The 21,981-nt window shown below is 45.4% G+C and overlaps 1 protein-coding gene and 1 non-coding gene across 3 annotated transcripts in view; one reads left to right on the forward strand and one right to left on the reverse strand.

The window, feature by feature from the left end:
• Nucleotides 1-273: 273 nt before the first annotated feature.
• LOC116461414 (uncharacterized) lies at nucleotides 274-21,305 on the forward strand. Its single transcript, XR_009211445.1, has 4 exons — nucleotides 274-1,403; nucleotides 1,821-1,978; nucleotides 3,475-3,636; nucleotides 21,206-21,305. It is a non-coding gene; the product is annotated as an uncharacterized LOC116461414 (transcript).
• Nucleotides 10,927-21,981, reverse strand: part of TOP1 (DNA topoisomerase I) — a 95,916-nt gene continuing 84,861 nt past the window's right edge. For both annotated transcript variants that reach the window (XM_032142397.2, XM_032142398.2), the window contains 7 exons: nucleotides 21,192-21,377; nucleotides 19,967-20,035; nucleotides 19,012-19,126; nucleotides 17,117-17,244; nucleotides 13,627-13,721; nucleotides 13,261-13,410; nucleotides 10,927-12,217 (listed from right to left, as the gene is read on the reverse strand). In XM_032142397.2, coding sequence (XP_031998288.1) covers nucleotides 12,115-12,217; nucleotides 13,261-13,410; nucleotides 13,627-13,721; nucleotides 17,117-17,244; nucleotides 19,012-19,126; nucleotides 19,967-20,035; nucleotides 21,192-21,377 — 846 coding nt within the window. In that variant the 3' untranslated portion in view covers nucleotides 10,927-12,114. The remainder of the gene's footprint in view (nucleotides 12,218-13,260; nucleotides 13,411-13,626; nucleotides 13,722-17,116; nucleotides 17,245-19,011; nucleotides 19,127-19,966; nucleotides 20,036-21,191; nucleotides 21,378-21,981) is intronic.

Below are 21,981 nucleotides of genomic sequence, written 5' to 3' on the forward strand. Positions count from 1 at the left end.
CCCGCGTCCGTCCCGAACACCGCCCATGCAGCGACCGGGACGGGACGTGAGGGGGTGGCGCGTCCTCCGGGAATGCCCGGCCAAACCCAGTTACCTGGGCGGGCTTCCCGGAGAAGGGAGCCAGGCCGGGCCGCCTCACACCGGAGGCGGCGGCGGCGGCGGCGGGTCCTCTGCGCGCCCTCTCCCGGGAGGGGCGGGGGCGGGGCTGCCTGCGGATTGGTCGCGGGCACTGATGGACAGCCGACATGTCCCGCCCCCCTGGCCCGCAGGCCGCTCTGGCGACGGCCAGACCCACGTCTGTCTGTTCCGTCCCTGCTGCCAGGGTGGCCTTCAGTGGTCCTCTCTTTCGGAGAGTTCCCCCCAAGCGTGAGCACCCCTTGCAGGGGCGTTAGGTCCGCGGCTGCGCTGTCCAGCGGTCTGACCTGCAGCTCCCAGGGCCTTTGTGTCTGTCCCTCGCATGGGCCTCTGCACGCTCCGTCCCCACGCGGCAGGACTCGAGTCCGATTCGGGGCGCTGGTTCAGACCCTACCGCGCAGCGCCCCTCCTGCAAATGCTCTTCTGAACTTTGGTTTTCCCCGCCTTGCTTTCCTCCTCCTCCTGTGGCCGCTGCCTCTCGATCTCAGAAGCTTCTCTTCCTCTGCACTCAGTGCTAGGCCAGATCCCAAGGCGACCTGACCTTTCTTTCCTCTGGCTTTGCTCACAACAGGGCACCGGTGATTCCAAACCTGCATCTCCCCTACGTTCCAGGCCCCAGCATCCCACTGCATGTTCCACATCCCCCCCTTAGACAGCTCACCTTCCCTCCCCAAACGAGTCCTTCCACAGTCTTCACTTTCTCAGAACGCGGCGCTAAACTCCTCTAAGTTGGAAGGCCAAAAACCTTGCAGCTAACTTTGATTCCTCCCTCTGCCTCACCTCCAATCCATCAAGACCTGTTCAGTTAGCCCACAAGCTGAAGGCCCCATCTCGTGTCACCCAGACTACTCATCTTGTTTGGTTTTGCCTGGATCTATCATGCTTTAAATCTTTAAAATGAAATTAAATCATGATCCCCTACATCCAGCCTAAAACCCTCCATGAATTCCCATTGCACCTAAAATCCATACTCCCTGCTTGGCCTAGCAGGTTCTATGTGACCTGCCCATCTCACCAGTTTCATCTCTCACAAGTGATCCTTCACTCTCCATTCTCCAGCCACAAGGCCTTTTTCTGGTTATGGAATATAATTCATACTCTTCGTCTTTCTGAAGCCATTCTTGAAACTCACCCCTGCAATCTATCTACCCTTGTCAGCACCGCCAAAATTGAGGACACCCACGGTCGCGGTGGAGCCTGTCTGACATGTTGAGCCAGGCAGTGGGTCGGCTGCCAGACACAGCAGGACAACTTACTGCATTTCAGAGGTGAGAAGCCCAACAGAGCTTCCAGCTGATGCCAGAGAAAGAGCCAGGCTTCCTGGGATTTGTGAGATAGTAGGACTAGACTAGAGTTTGTAAGTATGTAAGAGTGTGTGCTCAGGCAACCCACTCAGCTGGATAGTGACCTGGGGCTGCTGCTTCTGACTTTGTCTTGCTGTAGTGGAAACTTGTGTGTTAACGTTGATTGACTCAAGTGCATCCCCTAAGAAGCTCAGAATTCAGCATGACATTGGGACACTTTGTCCTAGCCAGCTTCTGTGGTGTAAGGAGTGGTGGGGTAGCTGAGATGGACTGCCACCTAGTGGCAGGCCTTTACGTGGGCGGGAGGGAGCTAGCGTAGACCCTGTGCTGAAGGCGTGCACCTGTGGTCACACCTGATCCTCATAATTATCCTCTAATCAGGAATGATGGTCCACAATTTACTGATGAGGAAACAGAGATTCAGAGAAGTTCTACAGTTTGCCCCAAAGCCACATAACTAACATAACTAGGTGGGAATTAGAACCCAAGTCGGCCTGACTCCATGAGTTTTCTGCCTCACAGGAGATCCACTGGCTTAGGTAAGTCCTGGTGGTCAGTAGTCAGTGGGCATGGAGGCTATCTGGTTAATTAGCATGGGTGAGGGGAGGCATGCTCACCGCTGGCCTTGGGCACAGGGAATCCAGCAGAACGTGAATGCTCAGAGTGTGGCTTGAACTGGCTGAGGCTTGAAGTTCTGTGGACCCTGCTCTTCTCTGTGTTGGGCATTGACAACATGAGGAGCACAAGAGAGACCCAGCGCCAGCTCTCCGGGAGTTCAGATATTAAATAAACACTCTGTTACATAAAGACAATTATGATGAGGGCTAGAAGGAAAAACATTGGGTTGAGATCACTTCAGACCTCAGCAGAGGTCTAAAGGAAGTGAGTCGATGGCGAGGTGAATTATTAAAGGTGGGTTGGAGAAAAGTACATTCCAAGTAGAGGTAACAGCATGTACAAAGGCCCTGAGGCCAGGAAGAGGTTGTTGAATTTAGGGTTACAAAGCTAGAGTTTCCTGACTGAGGAGGGGATAGAGAGTGATGAGGCCAGGAAGGCAGACAGGGGCTGAATGGGGCCCCTCTCTGGCTGTCTGATCCTGTTTTTTACAGGAGGCACCCTCCTAAGTGCTGCAGCCCTCATTGAGCTTCCTGTGCTGACTCGGGCAGCCTGTGGGCTCTGATGCACTTTTTACATCTGTTTCTCCATTTTTTGGGGAGCTTCCTAACATGCAGGGTAAGGCTTCCTTGCTTTTACTTTTGCCTCTGGGTCTGGACCTCCAGGGGCTCAAGAAATCCCTGCCAACAAGAGCTTGAGTTTTCAGCCCGTTGCCAGGCCTGTAATCAGGGAACAGTGCCCATTTCCTCCTGGGACTTCTGGGCCAGCATCCCAGGCCTCAGGTGCCTCCTTCCACCAAAGGAAGTGCAGGAAAAACAGGGCACACAGAGGGTGTGGTCTGTGTGGGCTTCCCCCAGCTCAGCATATATATGGGTGCGTGGGTGTGAATGGCAATACGTGCAGCTGCGCTGTCTGGGAGGAGCAGCCCAGCACCCACACAAGGCACACGCCTGTGACGTAACCCATGCTAGCCCTGCTCAGGCCTATTTCTGTGAACATACATGCTTCGGCATGCCCTGGCCTACACTGTACCTGTGCCTGTGCCCAGAGTCTGGGGAGAGTCCCAGCCCAACTGCCCCTCGGGACCTGTGGGTTTGGCCTCACAGCTGTTCATTAAATGGCCACTTAGAACAGTGGTTGGCATATAGTAAACACTGTGGAACTGCCTTATCCACATTGTCTCATTTCTTCCTCATTACAGCCCTATAAGTGCTCTTATTATCCCCATTTTCCAGATGAAAAAACTGAGGCACAGAGCTAAAAGGCAGGATTCAAACCCAGGTAGTCTGGCCCCAGAGTCAATGCTGTTTTGCTTCCCATGTGCGTATGAACACTTTACTGTATATCCTTTCTCCTTTGTAGAATATCCCTACCTGATATGTTTTCTCTCTTTTTTTTTTTTTTTTTTTTTTTGAGACAGAGTTTCTCTCTCATCAACCAGGCTGGCGTGCAATGGCACAATCTTGGCTCACTGCAATCTCCGCCTCCCGAGTTCAAGCAGTTCTCCTGCCTCAGTCTCCTGAGTCTCTTTTGATTCAGTGCTATCACATGTTGGGTTCTTTGGATGCGGACTCTGTGACAGGTTAGTGTACAGCATGTTTGTTGGGGAGTGGCCCTGGGATCAACACTCTGGGAGGTACTGGAAAGAAACGGAAGTGGGCACAGGGAAAACTAAACTGAGACGCAGGCCTGATGACAGTCTCAGCCAACCCCCAGGATCTCTGTTGTCTGGCACTAGCCTGGAAAGGAGTCGTAATGTCCTGGGAAGAGCCTAGCCTGGGCCAGATGGCACTCTGCAGCCAAGATGATCTTCGAGGGGCTGACAGCTAAAGATTTTCTGCTGACAGCTCTCCCAATGGTTGGGTCAACAAGTCCTTCCTTGAAGGGGATCTGGGTGGCACGTTGCTATGTCTACCACAAATGTATTCTTTTTCAGCCCTTTAAAAAATGTTTTGAGTACTTAAAAATAGAGAACAAAATATAGAAATAGGAGATGAGATTATAAGGAGGAGGACGATAATATGGTTTATGGGTTAATGTAGCTGATGTGATTGAGAATTAAACATGGCTGAGCTTCCTGATAGCCAAAACAATAACACTTTCTATTCTGTTCACTGGTTCTTTGGAGTAAAAAAAATTTCTGGGGTTAAATTATAAAAGAAGTTTCTTACCTGGATACTTATTTAATTGAAATAGTGGAGAATGTTCTCAACTGGTTAATAGCAAATGCTGATGCTGTTTTCATTTGTTCCTTGTAATGGCCTTGAGTGAATATCAAAGGCATAATACACAAGTATAGCTCAGTGAAGCCCTTTTTACATTAGAAGGGAGCAGATTTATAGTCTTGCAGTGTCTAATTTGATCCATGTGTAAAACATTGTCCTTTTTCTTTAAACCATTCTTTTTTTTTTTTTTTTGAGACGGAGGTTTTTTTTTTTTTTTACTCTTGTTGTCCAGGCTGGAGTGCAGTGGCGCGATCTCAGTTCATTGCAACCTCCGCCTCCTGGGTTCAAGCAAGTCTCCTGCCTCAGCCTCCTGAGTAGCTGGGATTACAGGTGCATGCCACCATGCCCAGCTAATTTTTTTGTGTTTTTAGTAGAGACGGGGTTTCATCATGTTGGCCAGGTTGGTCTCGAACTCCTGACCTCAGGTGATCCACCCACTGCAGCCTCCCAAAGCGCAGGGATTACAGGCGTGAGCCACTGCACCCAGACTAAACCATTCTTTAATTTTTACTGTTTCTCGTGTTAGACATCTGAACAGCCCCGCTCCTCTGGGTTTGTGAGCCAGCCTGCACCTCAGCACACAGCCAGCACTACTTCCTAAGAACTAACCTCAGTGCACCTTGAACTCCACCCACAACCTGCTGTTTAGGCTCCTGACCCCTGGCCCCCAAATCTATCTGTGGCTCCAACTTAGTCATCAGGCCTCACACTTCTTAGGTCATGTCCACCTGCTTTCCTCCTCACCTGGGATGTATTATCTGTCCCTCAAGAGCCTCGTGTTTTCTCTCAAGGCAAAATCACACCTGGCTTGGCTGCTCCCAGGGACTGCTCTCTCCATTGACCTTGGTGTATCTCTGCTGATTGGCCCCCGCAGTGGGACCCAAATGTTGAGGTTCTCCAGCTGGGCTGCAGATGTACCTTCTTCTGAAAGGTGGCAGGGACACTGTGATTGTGTCACTGAGGCAACATATGGCAATAAAGGAAGAGAAGGGGAAAGCCCAGGCCAGGGAAGACCTGCACTTTTCTGTTTTTCTCTCTCCTCCTTGCAACACGCTTCACCAATGCATCCTCTAGAGCACTAAGACAGCACAGCTGAGTCAGAACAATTTCTCACTCCAGCAGTGGGTACAGAAATGCCAACAGACCATGACAATTCAGTGTGATGGGGGCCTTGGAGCACTGAGAAAGGACACTTGGCTTTATTGAAACCTGTTGGTGTCTGTGGAGGTAGAGCAAAGTGAGAGACTGTATATGCCTGAAAGAGATGGCCACTCCAGATACAAGGCAAACACTCATTTTCATGATAGGGTCACTCCAAGTTGTTTTGTGGGTTATTTTTTTTTTTTTGCAACTAAAATATAAACTTTTTAGAGATGCAAATGTCCACATATAATAGTTTACTTACATGTACATACTTTAAATCACATATTTAAAACGATATATTGATTCATGAATATTGATTTTTCCCACACTCACATTTTCAGTAAATTATATTCAACTCTTTACATGAATCTTGGATTTCTGTATTTTCACCATGAGTCGCTTTTTGAGTCATCTAATAGAATCTCTTAAAGCGTATCATCACTTTCCCTCCCTTCTAAGTTGAGAGAGAGAGCAAACAACTTTTTTTTTTTTTTTTTTTTGAGACAGAGTTTCACTCTTGTTGCCCAGGCTGGAGAGTGCAATGGTGTGATCTCGGCTTACTGCAGCCTCCACCTCCCGGGTTCAAGTGATTCTCCTGCCTCAACCTCCCGAGTAGCTGGGATTACAGGCGTGCACCACCATGCTCGGCTAATTTTTTGTATTTTTAGTAGAGATGGGGTTTCATCATGGCCAGAGTGGTCTTGAACTCCTGACCTCAGGTGATCCATGCGCCTTGGCCTCCCAGAGTGCTGAGATTACAGGCGTGAGCCACCGTGCCTGGCCAACTTTTTTTACTTAGATTTTTTTTTACTTAAAAAATAATTTTTGTTGAGGAATAATTTACATTTAAAATACATCCATTTTTAAGTGTAAAATTTGTGCTTTGACAAATGTATACCCTCATGTAACCTCCACCCAATCAAGATAGAGACTATTTCCATCACCCCAAAATGTTTCCTGGTGCCCCTTTGCAGTCAGTCTCCTCTGTCCCCATCCAGCAACCACTGACTGACTTTCTGTCACTACAGATTAGTTTTGCCTATTCTGGAATTTCACATAAATGGAATCATACAGTATGTACTCTTGTGTCTGCGTTCAGCATAATGTTATTTAGATTCATCCATGTTGCAGCAAAGGGAATACCTTCTGAATTAGTATGTGATGTTATCACTGAAAATTGTAACGTAAGCATAATTACCTTTTAGTATAACATTAAGATATTGTTTTTTCCCCCTCAATTCCTCTATGGATATATACTAATAATCTTCAAAATAACCAGTTACTGTATTGCTTTAAACATGTTATGAAAAATCTCTGCTGGGCATGGTAGCTCACACCTATAATATCAGTATCTGGGGATGCTGAGACAGGAAGATTACTTGACCCCAAGAGTTGGAGACCAGCCTGGGAAACATAATGAGGCCTTGTCTCTAAAAATATAAAAATAAAAAAATTAGCCAGGCATGGTAGCATGCACCTGTAGTCTCAGCTCTTCAGGAAGTTGAAGTGGGAGGATTGTTTGAGCCCAGGAGTTCAAGGCTGTAGTGAGCTATGATCACACCAGTGTAGTCCAGCCTTGGCAACAGAGGTGAGACCCTGTGTCTAAATAAAAAAGACATTTTTAAAGAAAAATCTTGGCCAGGTATGGTGGCTGGGCCAGGTATGGTGGCTGGGCCAGGTGCAGCGGCTCACACCTGTAATCCCAGCACTTTGGGAGGCTGAGGTGGGCAGATCACCTGAGGTCAGGAGTTTGAGACCAGCCTGGCCAACATGGTGAAACCCGGTCTCTACTAAAAATACAAAAAAATTAGTATTACAAGTGGCACATGCCTGTAATCCCAGCTACTCAGGAGGCTAAGGCAGGAGAATTGTTTGAACCTGGGAGGCAGAGGTTGCAGTGAGCCGAGATTGTGCCACTGCACTCCAGCCTGGGCAACAGAGCAAGACTCTGTCTCAAAAAAAGAAAAATCTCAAATGTGTCTAAGTGTATAGTATAGTGAATGCCCACGTACCCATCATCTAGCTTCAATAATGAATTGGTGGCCACTCTTGTTTCATGCCAAATTCTACCCACTAACCCCTCCCATATTATTTTGACCCAAACCTCAACTCTTATGTTATCCATTACTATCTCAATTTTTCTAAGACTGTGTGGTGTGTGTGTGTGTATAGATAGAATCTCACTCTCACCTAATAATCTGGAGTGCAGTGTTACAGTCATAGCTCACTGCAGCCTTGGGCTCCCAGGCTCAAGTGATCTTTCTGCCTTGGCCTCCCAAACTGCTGGGATTACAGGCATGAGCTACTGCTCCTGGCCTAAAAGACTCCTTTAAAAACATTTGTGTGGGCCAGGAACGGTGGCTCACCCCTGTAATCCCAGCACTTTGGGAGGCTGAGGTGGGAAGATCACGAGGTCAGGAGTTTGAGACCAGCCTGGCCAACATGGTGAAACCCCATCTTTACGAAAAATACAAAAATTAGCTGGACATGGTGGCAGGAGGCTGAGGCAGGAGAATGGTTTGTACCCAGGAGGCAGAGGTTGCAGTGAGCCAAGATTGCACCACTGCACTCCAGCCTGGGTGACAGAGCTAGACTCCGTCTGAAAAAAAAAAAATTGTGTGTGCGTGTGTGTGTGTGTGTGTGTGTATATATACACACACAGTACAATTATAAAATCTAAAAAAGGCTTTGCTATTTTGTGATCTCTAAGAGGCTTGTTTAAATGGAATTCTTGGGATTGTGAAAAATAATTACTAAGTCTATGTTAAATTTGTCTCCTTGTTTACTGATTTTTATCAGGGGACTACTTACAAGCATCCAAAACTGGCCTGACTCAGATCATTTCAGGGTAATGTGTTTTCTCTAAAAAGTGCTTTTTGGTTCAAAACAAGTTGACAGTGTCTTATTATTTGAAGAATTTCTAAGGAGTAAAATTTTTTCAGAAAAAAATTTTATGGTATTGAGATGATTTTGGAGTAATTTACTGGGTGTGGAAATGAGAAGAGTAAAGGATGGTGGCTACCCTAGTTTCTGGGTTGGGGGACAGAGGATCTGGTGCCCTTCCCTGAGATGTGAAACTCAGGCCCAACAGGCTTGGGGTGGTGAGTACTGAGCTCAGTTCTAGAGAGGCTGAGATTGAGGTGCTCGTAGATAGGCCCTGCAGAGGTGTAGTTGATAATGTGAGTCTGGAGCTTAGAAAAGGGCTCTAGGCTAGAGAGAAAGAGGAGTCATTACCTTTAGGTGCAAAGGAAATCAACTACGCTGAGGTAAGAATCATGGCACTTAGGACCTGATAGAAGAGGTGACTCAGAAAAAGCCTGATAGGGACAGGCGTAAAACCAGGAGAGGGTGGCATTGTGAAAACCAGAGAGAAGGGAGTGGTCACCTATTGAATGATTCCATTTACATGAAATGTTCAGAATGCAAATTTAGAAAGTTTAGTGGAGGCCGGGAGTGGGAATGTGGATTAACTGTAAATGAGCATAAGGGATCCTACAGGGAGATGAAAATGTTCTAAAATTGACATGGTTAATAGTTGCACCACTCAGCAAAGTTGCTAAAAATCATTGTACCCTCAAAATGATGGAAGGAGTGGCCAACAGTGTCCAGTGCCACAAAGACTCTAAGTAAGACGCAGAATGGAGAGCCCGTGTATTGGTTTGGTCATTTAGTCATTGGCGATAGTGGTCAGAGTGAAAGAGAAGGAATTGTGGGCTCATGGGACAGAAGCTAGTTGCAGTGGGTGGGGGAATGACTGGATGGTGATGACTCATTGCAGGTGCTTGTTTGGGAAAAAAGGGAAAGGTAGTGGCTGGAAAGGGCTGAGGGTTGTGAAGGTTTTTTTTTTTTTCATGTTTTAATGTAGCAGAGGTCTGAAATTTGACAGCTTTTGGCAGGGAGAATGGACAGACAGGACTTGCTGGCCAGATTTGGGGGATGGGAGGTGAAGGTAAGAGAAGAGAAAAGCCAAGTCAGTACACAGATATCTGGCTTGGGTAGCACGTGGAAGCCCTTTGCCCACACTGAACTCGGGCATCATAGAAAGGCCTGATGGGAGGGAGTTTCTCAGACCCTGCCCATCTGGCCTGTTCTTGGACGTGGCTGGAAGTAAAACCTACTGGACTAGGCAAGTGGGTAAGTTTACTCTTGACTCCTGGGTCAAGCATATCTTCAAGGCCCTTTACATCTGGCCCCCACTTACCGGTTCAGCCTCTTCTCTCATCCCCAGTGGCCAGGTCAGCTTCCCATTCTCTGGCTTTGGTCTCCCAGGCCTGCTGCCACTGTCTGGGATGCCCTTCTCAGTTGTGTTGAGCAGCATCTTGTTGCCCAGCATCTCCCCTCAGACTTGCAAGGGAGGTCCTTGCCAGAGAGGTAGACATTACTTCCTGTTCATCAGCAAGGTCTTCTGCCTGCAAGGCCTCCTTACCCGACTAGCTGTGGCATCTGAGGTCCACTTACACCTACCTACTTACCTACCAGCCACAGTGTATCAAATGGGTACCAAAAGAGCCTCTCTGTTGTATTCCCTACATTCAGTGGCCCAGTTACTTCAACACAGAATTCAAAAACACCTGGCTGGAGTCTCTCTGCTCCAAAGCAGCGATGGCTACATAACCTCCCTTATTCCCTGGGGTGAATGCTGCCTCTTTCACTGGTTAACAAAAATACAGGCTGCCAAGGACCTCCAGGATTCTCTGTTGTGGGCCTAGTACCAGCTCTGCCTCCAGCCTCAGGGAGAACAGAGACTATGGGTTCGCCTCCCCGAAGACACCTACCTGCTTGTGCTAACAAGCTAGAGGGCCCAGGGCCCTTCCATTAATTTACCAATTCTGACCCTTCTGGCCTTCCTGCTCCCTGCAGTCCATTTGACCTAGAGACCTCACTTTCATTCTGAATTCCAGACTTACCTATAATTTAGGATGAGCAAAGGAACAATTTTTGTAGAGACCATAGCGAGCTAGGGTATCTGGAGCACCAGAAAGTGGTCAGAGACCACACTGCCTTTTTCAATTAAGCAGTCAATGCAGGGCGAAGTTTGCATCCCACCTGGGAAGGGACTTCTGGGATCTGGAACCTTAATTCTCCCCATCCTAATTGTAAGCTTAGCCACGTGAGCAAACCTAAAGCAGCTCCCTTCTGCTTCTGGCCAGTACACATGGAAAGCTCTCCAAAACTTTGACTCTCAAATACAGCTGCAACATCCTGCTCAATATACTTTACCTACGCTAGGCCTCTGATGCTGTCTTTGCACCACACCTCTTACTGTGGATTTTTTGCACCCTTCCTTCCTTTCCTGGAAAGGATATGGACTTTGGATCCCCTTTAACCCACACCCACAGCAGCAGGACAGGCACACAACACCCCTTTCCAGGCCAGGCCCTGCCTTATCTGCTCCTGGGAGGAATCTACTCTTGTGCACCTGAGTGGTGAGACCTCATCTCACACTAAGTCCCAGCCCCAACTCTGGCCTGAGGCCCTTTGTAACAAAGAGGCAGACACTTAAGTTTCCGTTAAGTTGTAGGAATTTATTTTAAATAACCTACAGTTGATTAAAAGGGAATTCATGATAAAAATAGAAGATACTTGAGGAAAGATGTGGGAAATGGACTCTGCACACACACTAAACTAACAATGCCTCTAAAACTAATGATTATAGCAAAAATGTCTTTCACATTAAAATTCTGCTTTTTATGTTTTTTTTCCATTTTTTACACAATTACAAAAGAAAAAATAAAAGCCCTAAAATCTTGATTATTTTTCCTTTTTTTGGACCAAATACTCATTTTCCTCTAAATTTATTGACCTGTGGAACTTTTTATACAATAAAATCTTTCAAGTGAAAGATTAGGGTTAAAAAGAAAATGATGGATATCTTAAAGGGTACAGCGAATGCTCAGAACAAAGGATGATGGGAAAATGGTTTCAGTCACTGATTATTTCATTATCCTTAGACTCACTCGCCCTTCATCCCTCCCCAACCCCAATCTACACGATCTTTAAGATCCAGAAAAAGGTTTAAATATTTTAAAATAATTAAAAAGAAATAAAAATTCACATTTAAAAAGGAACACTCAAGTCAGGAAGTATTTTCCCATCATGCTTTTCTGTGAACAGGTGTCTGAACCAAAACACTGCCAAAGCCACGACTGCTTCAAGTTTAATGAAAATTGATCCCCATGACAATAGAGTGACGACTCTAACAGGTGCGCTGGGTTTTTTGTTCTACTTAATTTTAAATTCCTGAAATGGGGGAGAGGGGAGGGAGTTTAGGAATTTATTTCTATTAAAATATAGAAGTTATTGCAAAACCCTAACTGTAAAAACGCACCAATATAATCGGACTTTGCATACAGTAGCTAAGAGAATCCAAACATTTCAGTGAAACAGTGAATTTGCCTGGTACAACGCTGACAAATTCCCATCCACTTGCCCTCTTGAAAATAAAAACAAAATTCAAAACAAATCATACAGCTAGAATTTTGATATCTGAAATATTTTTAAATAAGTTGTCCATAGGACAACTGGCTCAGCTCTCCCTTATAATATCTCCAGGTTTATCTTTTCGCAAAGATGTTGGTTTGTTAAGACTTGCTGCCTCTCTCCCCCAGGCACGAGGGCAAGCGAGGCTCAGTTTATCCATCTTTCCCAAACCACACTGTTCCTTTTCACAGAACTCTGCCTCTTGAGACTGGCTAAAACTCGTAGTCTTCATCAGCCATGTCAATGGCCCAGGCAAACTTTTCCCGCTGGGTTTTGTTGTAAATCTTCTCAATTGGGACACCCCACTTCTTGCACCTGCAAACAAAGGAGAAATAAGTGGGGGGGGGGGATTAGGGTGACTCAGCAATGGCCCATATCTGAGGCCCAGGGTCAGATGTTCCATCTTCTCTTTCACATCTGTCTAGTGAGGATGCAAATTAATAGTGCACCAAGCATGTTCTAAAGGTTTTATGTGATCAACTCATTTAATCTTGGCAGTGATCTCTAAAGTAGGTGCTTCTGCAGATGTACAAGTGAAAAAGGTACAAATGAAACTAAGGTAGAGACATTAGGTAATTTACTGATTTTCTCACACAGCTAGCTGGTAAGTGACCTGAAATTTGAACCCAAGCAGTTTTTCTCCATGTTCTTAACCACTATACTATATTGCCTTTTAAGAGCTAACCAAATCTCCAGCACCAAACAAGGCAAAACGAGCAGAAAGAGGTACAAAAGAGCTAGGTGGAACCTTTAGCCTGGACTAGCAAGTGCCATAGGGGAGGATATCTCCACCTATGCTCAGAACTTAACAGCTCAAACTAAACATCTTCCAAAACAAAGCCACTTGTTTCAGATGTTATGTGACAGTGTGTGTGACACACAGAGAAACCTAATATTTATCTGCCTTGTTAAAGGTCCCTCTGCCTAAGTTGCTCAGATCTGTATTCTCATCTTTATCTCTTGTTCCTACTTTCAACTGCAAAAAAAATTCAATGAAAAGTTTTGTTGAAGTGTAGAGATGGATGGGCTCTTTCCTATTCTTCCAGAAGCTAAGAGTTTCCATTCCTGTCCTAAAGTTCCATTAGGAATAGGGATGGCACCTGCCTCTTAAAAACATTAACATACACTACGAGGCAGTATGACAGCACTGACCATTTAGGAGCAACCAGAATGTTGCAACGCATTTACAGACAAGGTTCAGCAACCCGAGTAACTTGTACACAGCTGAAGCCAGAAGTTTCCCCAGAGGACTAAAGTGTGCAGCTTAGGAATGGCATGTGAAGGCCACCAGTGCTCTCGGAACCCCCTCCACCTTTCTCGAGCTAACAGCAGGAGCTCAAGGAGGGCTCAACACTTACCAAGCCACTGTGATCCTAGGGTCCAGATAATTGAGTTTGGAGGTTCCCAAGGCAATCTGTTTATTTTCCTCTCGGTCTGTGGCTTGAACTTCCAGCTTCATCAACTGTTCCTCTAGTCTCTGGACAGCCTTCTTCTTTGACTCTACTACCCTAGAAGAATAGCAAGAGTCCTCAAGAACCAGGCCTGGGCTCTAGACAAGAGCACACTGTACCCATCCTGCCACTTTGAGTCAATAAAAGCCCTAGTACAGAGATTTCCAAAAGACATCCCTCAGAAACCATCAAAAAGCCAGGGCCCCAGGGGCCCTGACATGCTGCACACACTTTTCTCTACCAGCCCCAACTTTCACAATACCAGGTACGTACTTCTTCGTCTTTGCATCCTTCATGACCTTGGCATCAGCCTTAGCACTTTTCAGGTCTCTCCGGGCATCTGCTAGCTGTTCCTTCTTGGCATCAATCTAGGGGAAATAATAGTGGTAAAGTTATGAGCTGTAGAGGAAAAATGGCTCCACCTGAGAAGGTGAAACCAAGATGTTATCTGGACCAGGCTGTCTCTGTCAGTGGTTAGATAAAAAAAAAAAAAAGGGGTGGCTTCATGAAGGCAGGGAGAAGATGCACAAGGACTATTGAATTCAACTATTTGTTCTTCAGTGATCCTGAAAGAAACAAGGGTTTTATAGGGCAGTAACCAGGGGCTCAGGGAAAGGAACCCGCTGGGGCTGGGAATCTGGGTGCTGATCTTTCCATCAGAGAACACTCTGCTGTCATACATCTGGGAGGATGGCTACAAATGACAGCTGTTTATCAAATAGATCCTGTGCCAGTTTTTAGCTTTCATTCCAAGAACACTGTAGGAGCCACTCTTTAGGAAGCTGAAGCAGGATACCTGCATCTACTGGGGAACCCCAGCTCATTCCTCAGATCCCACCAGTACTCTGGGAAGGTGGTGCCAGCTTATCAAGGAAAATGGATGCACTGAGGAGAGTACTCAAGGGGCTACAAACTGGCAATTAAAAGACACCCAGGAAGCCAAAGAGCTCAGCCAGTCTGTCCCAAACCAGGACATGGCAGGGCTTAGCTTTGGCATTCTGTTATTAAAAGGAGAGAGGTCACCGGGCACGGTGGCTCACGCCTGTAATCCCAGCACTTTGAGGAGGCTGAGGCGGGCGGATCATGAGGTCAGGAGATTGAGACCATCCTGGCTAACATGGTGAAACCCCATCTCTACTAAAAATACAAAAAATTAGCCAGGCGTGGTGGCGGGCGCCTGTAGTCCCAGCTACTCGGGAGGCTGAGGCAGTAGAATGGCGTGAACCCGGGAGGCAGAGCTTGCAGTGAGCCGAGATCGCGCCACTGCACTCCAGCCTGGGCGACAGAGCAAGACTCTGTCTCAAAAAAAAAAAAAGGAGAGAGGTCTGAGGTGGGAAGGACCTTAGTTGTCACTCAATGGATGTGAAAACACTTTTAGCTGTGGAGCTTTTTTTCCCATGTGAACTCTCATGGAATCCATATCTATAAGGGAAGAGACAAGGGCAGTTTCAGCCTTTCTTGCTTGTTAGAATCTTTGAAGCACCCCTGGTGAATCTAAGTTCTTCTTAGATTCCTGCTTAGAGACAGCAGTGGATAACAACATGGAGCTAGAGCCCCTGTCAATGAGCTCATGCTGCTCAGAGGGCAGGAGAACCCCATACCTATGATCATCTATGTGAGGTGAAGACAGCCTCCACAGAGTAAATAACATGTGTGACACACACTGGGCTGCTCACTGAACCTAGAATTGTTTGTTGTTAGATACACACAGCCCAAGATTGGAAACAGAGGCCACCATTGTGAGAGAATCGCTAAATATGTTTTACTATGAATGGCTTACTTCCAACATCTATGTTGTCCAAAGCCAAACTGAGGGAACTGATTCTATATACAAAAGCATCACAGACACCACTAGCCAGATTCTTTTTAGGATAGAAATGTAGCAAACCACAATCTTTTAACCATTTCTGTGAATGCTAAATTGGCAGGCTATGTCAAATTCTCTCAAACCATCAAAGACTCCATTGATTCACTTGGCAAACAGGGGTGTGTGTTTGCTTTGTGGGCACACAGGAGAGGAATCCTGGGCTTGGAGGGCTCGTCTGGCAGGCAGCCTGGGCTGCCCAAACAGTGGTTCCAGAGCGAGAGTAACAAAAGGCCACCTCATGCTCCTGGGAGGGGTTTTCCTGAATTAGGTAAACAGCACCTGAATATTCATGCTTTTATTTCTGGCTTGTAACGATAACATGAGGAGAATAAACAATTCCAGATGACCAGCATTTAACAGAGTGGCAGCAAATGTGAGCTGCTAGGATGGGCCGTCTATAGAGTTCTTTGCCTGCCAATCATATGATCCAAGGACTCAAGGTCTATGGATGTACATTCATTCACTGTGGACATGTAAATCTCTTCAAGAAAGCCAGATGGCATCTGTAGCATAAATTACAGGTTGTGTGTACCTTTTGAACCAGCTGTATTACTCATGGGTACTTAAGGAAATCTCAACAAATGGAAAACATTCTGGGCCTTAAAATGCAGTCTCATTCCATAGTAGTAGTTCTTAAACTCCAGTTGTACAAGTATAGAATTCCATGAACTTGGATGAGAAAAAAATCTATAATTTCAATAACCTCTTTTTGGAACTTATTTATATTTATTTTTAAATTTTTAATAGAGACAGGGTCTCACTATGTTGCCCAGGTTGGTCTTGAATTACTCAGCTCAAGTGATCCTCCCACCTCAACCTCCCAAAATGCTGAGATTACAGGTGTGAGCCACTGCACCCAGCTTCTACCTGAAACTTAGTATTTCTTCTTCAGTTATGAATATGCAGAACAAACCATAGTAATAGCAGCAGCACCTATGACTTTATCATCAATAGATGTTAGACATTTTCATTTCATATTTGAATTGCTGCAGAAATCTTAAAGTATCATTGATATTAATTAATTACTACCTTGAAATTTACTACAGGCCACCTCAAGACCTTAATAAGGAAGCACATTTATTATCGGACTTTAAAATGTATTTTGATAACTGTATTTCAATATAATTTGTTTCCTTTTTAACCCTGTGTATCTGTTCTATAATGAAATATCTGCAAATTCTCACTGTGGACCACCACGTTAGGATGAATTAGTTATGAAGTCACTGCCAACACAAAAATGTTCATCATCAAATGTTAAGTGCCTTATGGTTTAAAAGCTCAGTACCAGGCGGAGTTAGGAGGAGGAAAGAGGCTCAAGGACAAGGAATAGCACCTATTTGCACACCAGTCTTTCCCTCTAGGGCAGCAATTTGTCTGGCACATGGCCAGTATTCAACAGATGTTTGATGATGAACTATATAAAAACATGATTCACATGGAATGCGTAAAAATAAAAATAGCTATGCTAGGATTTGAAATACTTCAAATATATAATTGTTTCATCATCTTTTCAGTTTGAAACAATCTAATTTGGAAATGGCTGTATTTCTGGGCTGTGGCAAGGAATTATGAAGACTCTTTAAATCCACTTTCTTCATGTACAATAAGGACAGTAATTAGCAATTAGAAGGTATACCAAAGTTAGTTTTTCAAAATAGGGAGTGGCCAGTATAGAACTTCTATCCGTAGAATAAAGATTTCTTGAATAGTGGATACTCTGATATTCAGTATCTTGATCAGAGATTAACTACTATCATATTTCCATTTGTTTATGTTTAGCATAGACCTTCTACGGTAGACCCAGAACTGGCCTGCTGATATGTCAGCCCTGAATCCTCTCATTTGCAGATGATCTGCCCACAGCAGACACAGTTCCCTTCATTTTATCCAAGATACCTTAGTTTGCAAGTTCATCATAGACTTCTCAAAAGTTTTTGGTGGTGCCCTCTGATGGTTACAAAGAATTGCAACAGCTCGATTGGCACGATTATAAGAAAGGATCTTCGCTGGGACATTCTCATCCGCTGTAAAGAAAGGAACATGGTAGCGAGAGGGTCAGTTTGTGCACCAAAAGTGAACACACAGTATGTCTTCCCCCAGTGCCTCGTCCCCATGATTTTCCTGGCCCTTATCTTACTCAGATGATTAATTCAAGTTGCCCCCAAAGACTAAGGTCAAAATTTGAGTCAATAGTCTTAAGAAAATGATAGTAGGACGTTTATATGTAAGCTTGGCCTGGGTAAATTCCTATCACAAGAGGAACTCTGAGTCTAAGTAATATAATAAAATCTACACCTTTCTTTTTACTCAGGGAACTTGGCTAGGGACCCTTCATCTCCTTGCTTCCTCCCCACCCATATGCTCATCATAGGTGCTGCTGATATTACTATGGTTTGTTGCCCATATTCATAAGTTCTATACTGGCCACTCCCTACCTCCCCACCTCTCCACCCAATGTAGCCAGAACAGAATGAGGAACTGAAGGGGTGTTAAAAGTTTAAAAATTTTGGCTGGGCACGGTGGCTCACACCTGTAATCCCAGCACTTTGGGAGGCCGAGGCAGGCGAATCACGACGTCAGGAGATCGAGACCATCCTGGCTAACACGGTGAACCCCGTCTATACTAAAAATACAAAAAATTAGCCGGATGAGGTGGCGGGCGCCTGTAGTCCCAGCTACTCGGGAGGCGGAGGCAGGAGAATGGCATGAACCCCGGGGGGCGGAGCTTGCAGTGAGCTGAGATCGCATCACTGCACTCCAACCTGGGTGACAGTGAGACTCCGTCTCAAAAAAAAATAAAAAAATTTAAGCCACAGTTGGTAGTATTATTACGGTTATTATTATTATTTTACAGATAGGGTCTCACTCTGTCACCCAAGCTGGAGTGAGGTGGTATAGTCGTAGCTCATTACAGCCCTAAACTCCTGGGCTCAGCCTCCCAGGTAGCTGGGACGACAGGTGCACACCACCACACCTGCCTAATTTTTAGAAATGTTAGTAAAGACGAGGTCTCACTACATCGTCCAGGCTGGTCTGGACTCCTGGGTTCAAGTGATTCTCCTGCCTCGGCTACCCAAGTGTTGGAATTACAGGTGTGAGCCACCGCACATGGCCTGGTAGTATCTTATTTAAAAAGAAAAATTAAAAATGCCATCCAAAAAAATTGTTTTTATTTGTATAGTGTAGCATTCTTTATACCACCTTAAAATACTGACCCTCAACATAGCTACCTCTGGCTTTTCTGGTTCATATTCTAAGGCCATCTGACTTATTTACAGAGGGCAGTAGAAATTCAATAGTGACTGAGCTCCAGGAAAAAAAAGCCCATGGATCTTGGTGATAATATTCTAAAAATCAGCTATAGAAAGTATCTACTCTCTTATGGGAAAAAAATGACAGAAACCTCAAGGAAAGGACTTGTTTCTGTATTTTTCTGGTAACCATGACAACTTTACTCTCTCCAATTTAACAGAACATCACAGCACTGTCTTCACTCTGTGGGCTTTTAAGTAATATATGTATAAAACACAAATGCAGGCATTTTTATAGCAGGTGAAAAGCTGTCAGCATTCCATGAAATTAATCTTGAAGTCGGGGTGGGAAGGGGGAAACAGCACTGATCCTATGTTTATACAACAAAGCATTAGCTCACTACTAGAGGTCTAAAGGGAAAAAGTGTCTGACCACAATGGTAGGGAAAAAAAGTAGAACTGACTCTAGGACTTAGCTAAGCAAGATCACCGGATACCATTAGTAGGGGTGTGGGCCCTGTCTGGCCAAGCAATACTTACGGGCTGTGAGTTCTTTTAGCTGCTGCTGTAGCGTGATGGAGGCATTGTATGTTCGGAATACCTTGGCTGTCAAGCCCTCCATGAGATCCTGAAGATGCTTATTCAGAATACCAGTCTGGAGGGGACAAAGCAACAGAGATTTAGGTCAAAGCTATACTACCTGCTCCTTCTGGCAGCCCTAGGAGTAATTTATGCCAGTGCATTCACAGTCTTGTCAAGTTTATTGCCCTACAAGTGGGAAGTTAGGGAAAGAGGAAAAGAATTCCAGAATACAGGGTTACATGATGCCTCTCTATGAAGTATTTCAATCTTTGTGTGTGTGTATGACAGGGTCTCACTCTGACACCCAGCCTGGAGTGTAGTGGTACAATCTCGGTTCACTGCCGCCTCCACCTCCCGGGCTCATGCAATCCTTCTGAGGCTCCTAAGCAGCTGGCATTATAGGTGTGGACTACCACACCTGGATAATGGTTTTGCCATGTTGCCCAGGCTGGTCTCAAACTCCTGACCTCAAGGGATCTGCCCTACTTGACCTCTCAAAGTGCTGGGATAACAGGCGTAAGCCACCAAGCCTGGCCCAGGTTGGTGGGCTTAACAGACCAATAAAGCAAATTTGTCCTTCCCTATTAAGATATCAGGGACAGGTTTTGGGTCTCCAGCAGGGGTGGCTGGGCATCCAGTGAAGGGAAAGCTCTGCAGGAGCAGGGAAGGATAAAAGGTAGGGCTCATCTACCCCCGACCCTGAGTGCTTTAGCAGTTGTTCTGCAGCAGATGTGTCTTCTCTTGACTACAGATTCACCGTGAGCTCAGAAGGAGGAAGAGAGGGTGTATGGGATGCCACAGAGCAGGCCAGGCTAAAGGGAGAGCCCAAGTCATCTGCCAGCAACCCTCCCCTTTAGCTACTGTGAGGCTCTGGTTGGGAATCCCTTCAACATTGTGTGCTTTGTCTACTCACATTGAGTCTATCAAAAAGATCATCCTCGGGCTGCTTGTTCTCCATAAATAGTTGTAGGTTCTTAAAAACCTAAAAGATATAAGTGAATCCTAATTATTACTCTTTGAAAAAATCCTAACTTTAGAAATAACCCCAAACTTAAAGAAACTTGCAAAGAAAAAGGCACAAGGAAACACGCATACATCCATCACTGAGATTCACGGTTAACATTTTACCCCATTCATCATTTGCACATTGCGCATGTATGCTCTCTCTCTCTCCATGTGTATATTTACAGATATATACACATAATTATTTGTTCTGAGCCATTTATAAGCACTTACTTACAATATGGTCCTAAAGTACATTTATAAGTACGTACTTACAATATGGTCCTAAATATTTCATTGTGTATGTTCTAAAAACAGATATTCCCTTACATTTACACAGTATCAGCTTCAAAAATTTACATTGATACATACTGTTATCTAATCTGTCCAGAGTACTTCCACAGCCAGCAAAGCCTGATTACTGATTATGGTGTCCTTATGAGAAGAGGTGTCTTTATAAGAAGAGGACTGCTGGTGGGCTGGATTATTAGGATCCTGCACACTACAGGTCTCTGGTTCAAGCCCAATACTATGGAAAAGATTAGGTTGGGACTTTGGAGCTGTAGTACCCTCTTCAGTGATGGGCTCAGAGATCTGGGGACTAACATTAACCTTTCTCTGAGTCAGGAGTTGGAGAGAGGCTGAGCAAAGATGAAAAGTGACAAATGTGCCACAGGACCAGGAGATACTAAGATATAGTTAAATTATATGCTGAGTTTGCTCTAAGGGCCTATTCTACAGCATGCTCCATTGAATACTGCTATAGGAGAAGGCCACTCCTTACCAGGAAGGTAGCACAGGGCAGGACAGTGACTAAAAGGAGGTACACAAGATATCAAATAATACCTCTCCCCCCTTTCATTTATTTTTAATTTGAGAGGCAAAGTCTCACTATTTTGCCCAGGCTGGAGTACAGTGGCTATTCACAGGTGTGATCACAGCACACTACAGCCTCAAACTTTCGGTCTCCAGTGATTCTCCTGTCTCAGCCTTCTGAGTAGTGGCATGTGCCACAATGCCTGTCTCAAGTCACTTTTGCTGGTGCCCAGCAAAGTGCAGAGCACACAAAAAAGCAGTCAACCCATGCTTGCTGAATAATGAAAAACAAGCCAGACAGTACGGGTACATTAACTTACTCGTTTCTCAACAGGGACCTTGTTATAGTATCTGATGGAGTCCTTCCCGAGGAAGTCAAACTCTACCACATATTCCTGACCATCCAACTCTGGGTGTAGATTGATGTGCTCCACACGAAGTGAGCAGCAACCCACGGTGTCTGCTGTTTCTCCTTCCTCCTTTTCATTGCCTGCTCTCAGAGCAAGCTGCCCAGGAAAGAAAGAAAAAAGATGAGCATAAATGAAGAGACATGACGCTTACACAATTTCGTTGTTTTTTTTTTTTTTTTTTTTTTTGAGACAGTCTCGCCGCGCTCTGTCGCCAGGCTGGAGTGCAGTGATGCAATTTTGGCTCACTGCAAGCTCCGCCTCCCTGGTTCAAGTGATTCTCCTGCCTCAGCCTCCGGAGTAGCTGGGACTACAGGTGCCCGCCACCACGCCTGGTTAATTTTTTTTTTATATATATTTTTAGTAGAGACGGGGTTTCACCACATTGGCCAGGATGGTCTCGATCTCTTGACCTCGTGATCCACCTGCCTCGGCCTCCCAAAGTGCTAGGATTACAGGTGTGAGCCACTGCGCCCACCAGCCTTTTGACCCTTATGCAATTTCTAGGAATCCAAAACAGAAGCCTCCCAATTCTGTTTGAAGCCACAGCATCAGTCAGCATGGCCTGGGAACTCTGGATTCTGCAGTGTTACTTCCTCCCCCACTCACTATGAAATCTATAGGGATGTTAAATATTCAAGCTCCTTTTCTGTCTATTCTGTCCTCTGAAATAGGGATGGAGAAAAGGAAAAAAAATTAAATA

This window comes from Hylobates moloch, unplaced genomic scaffold (genome assembly GCF_009828535.3).
Source record: "Hylobates moloch isolate HMO894 unplaced genomic scaffold, HMol_V3 SCAFFOLD_21, whole genome shotgun sequence".
Classification (NCBI taxonomy): domain Eukaryota; kingdom Metazoa; phylum Chordata; class Mammalia; order Primates; family Hylobatidae; genus Hylobates; species Hylobates moloch.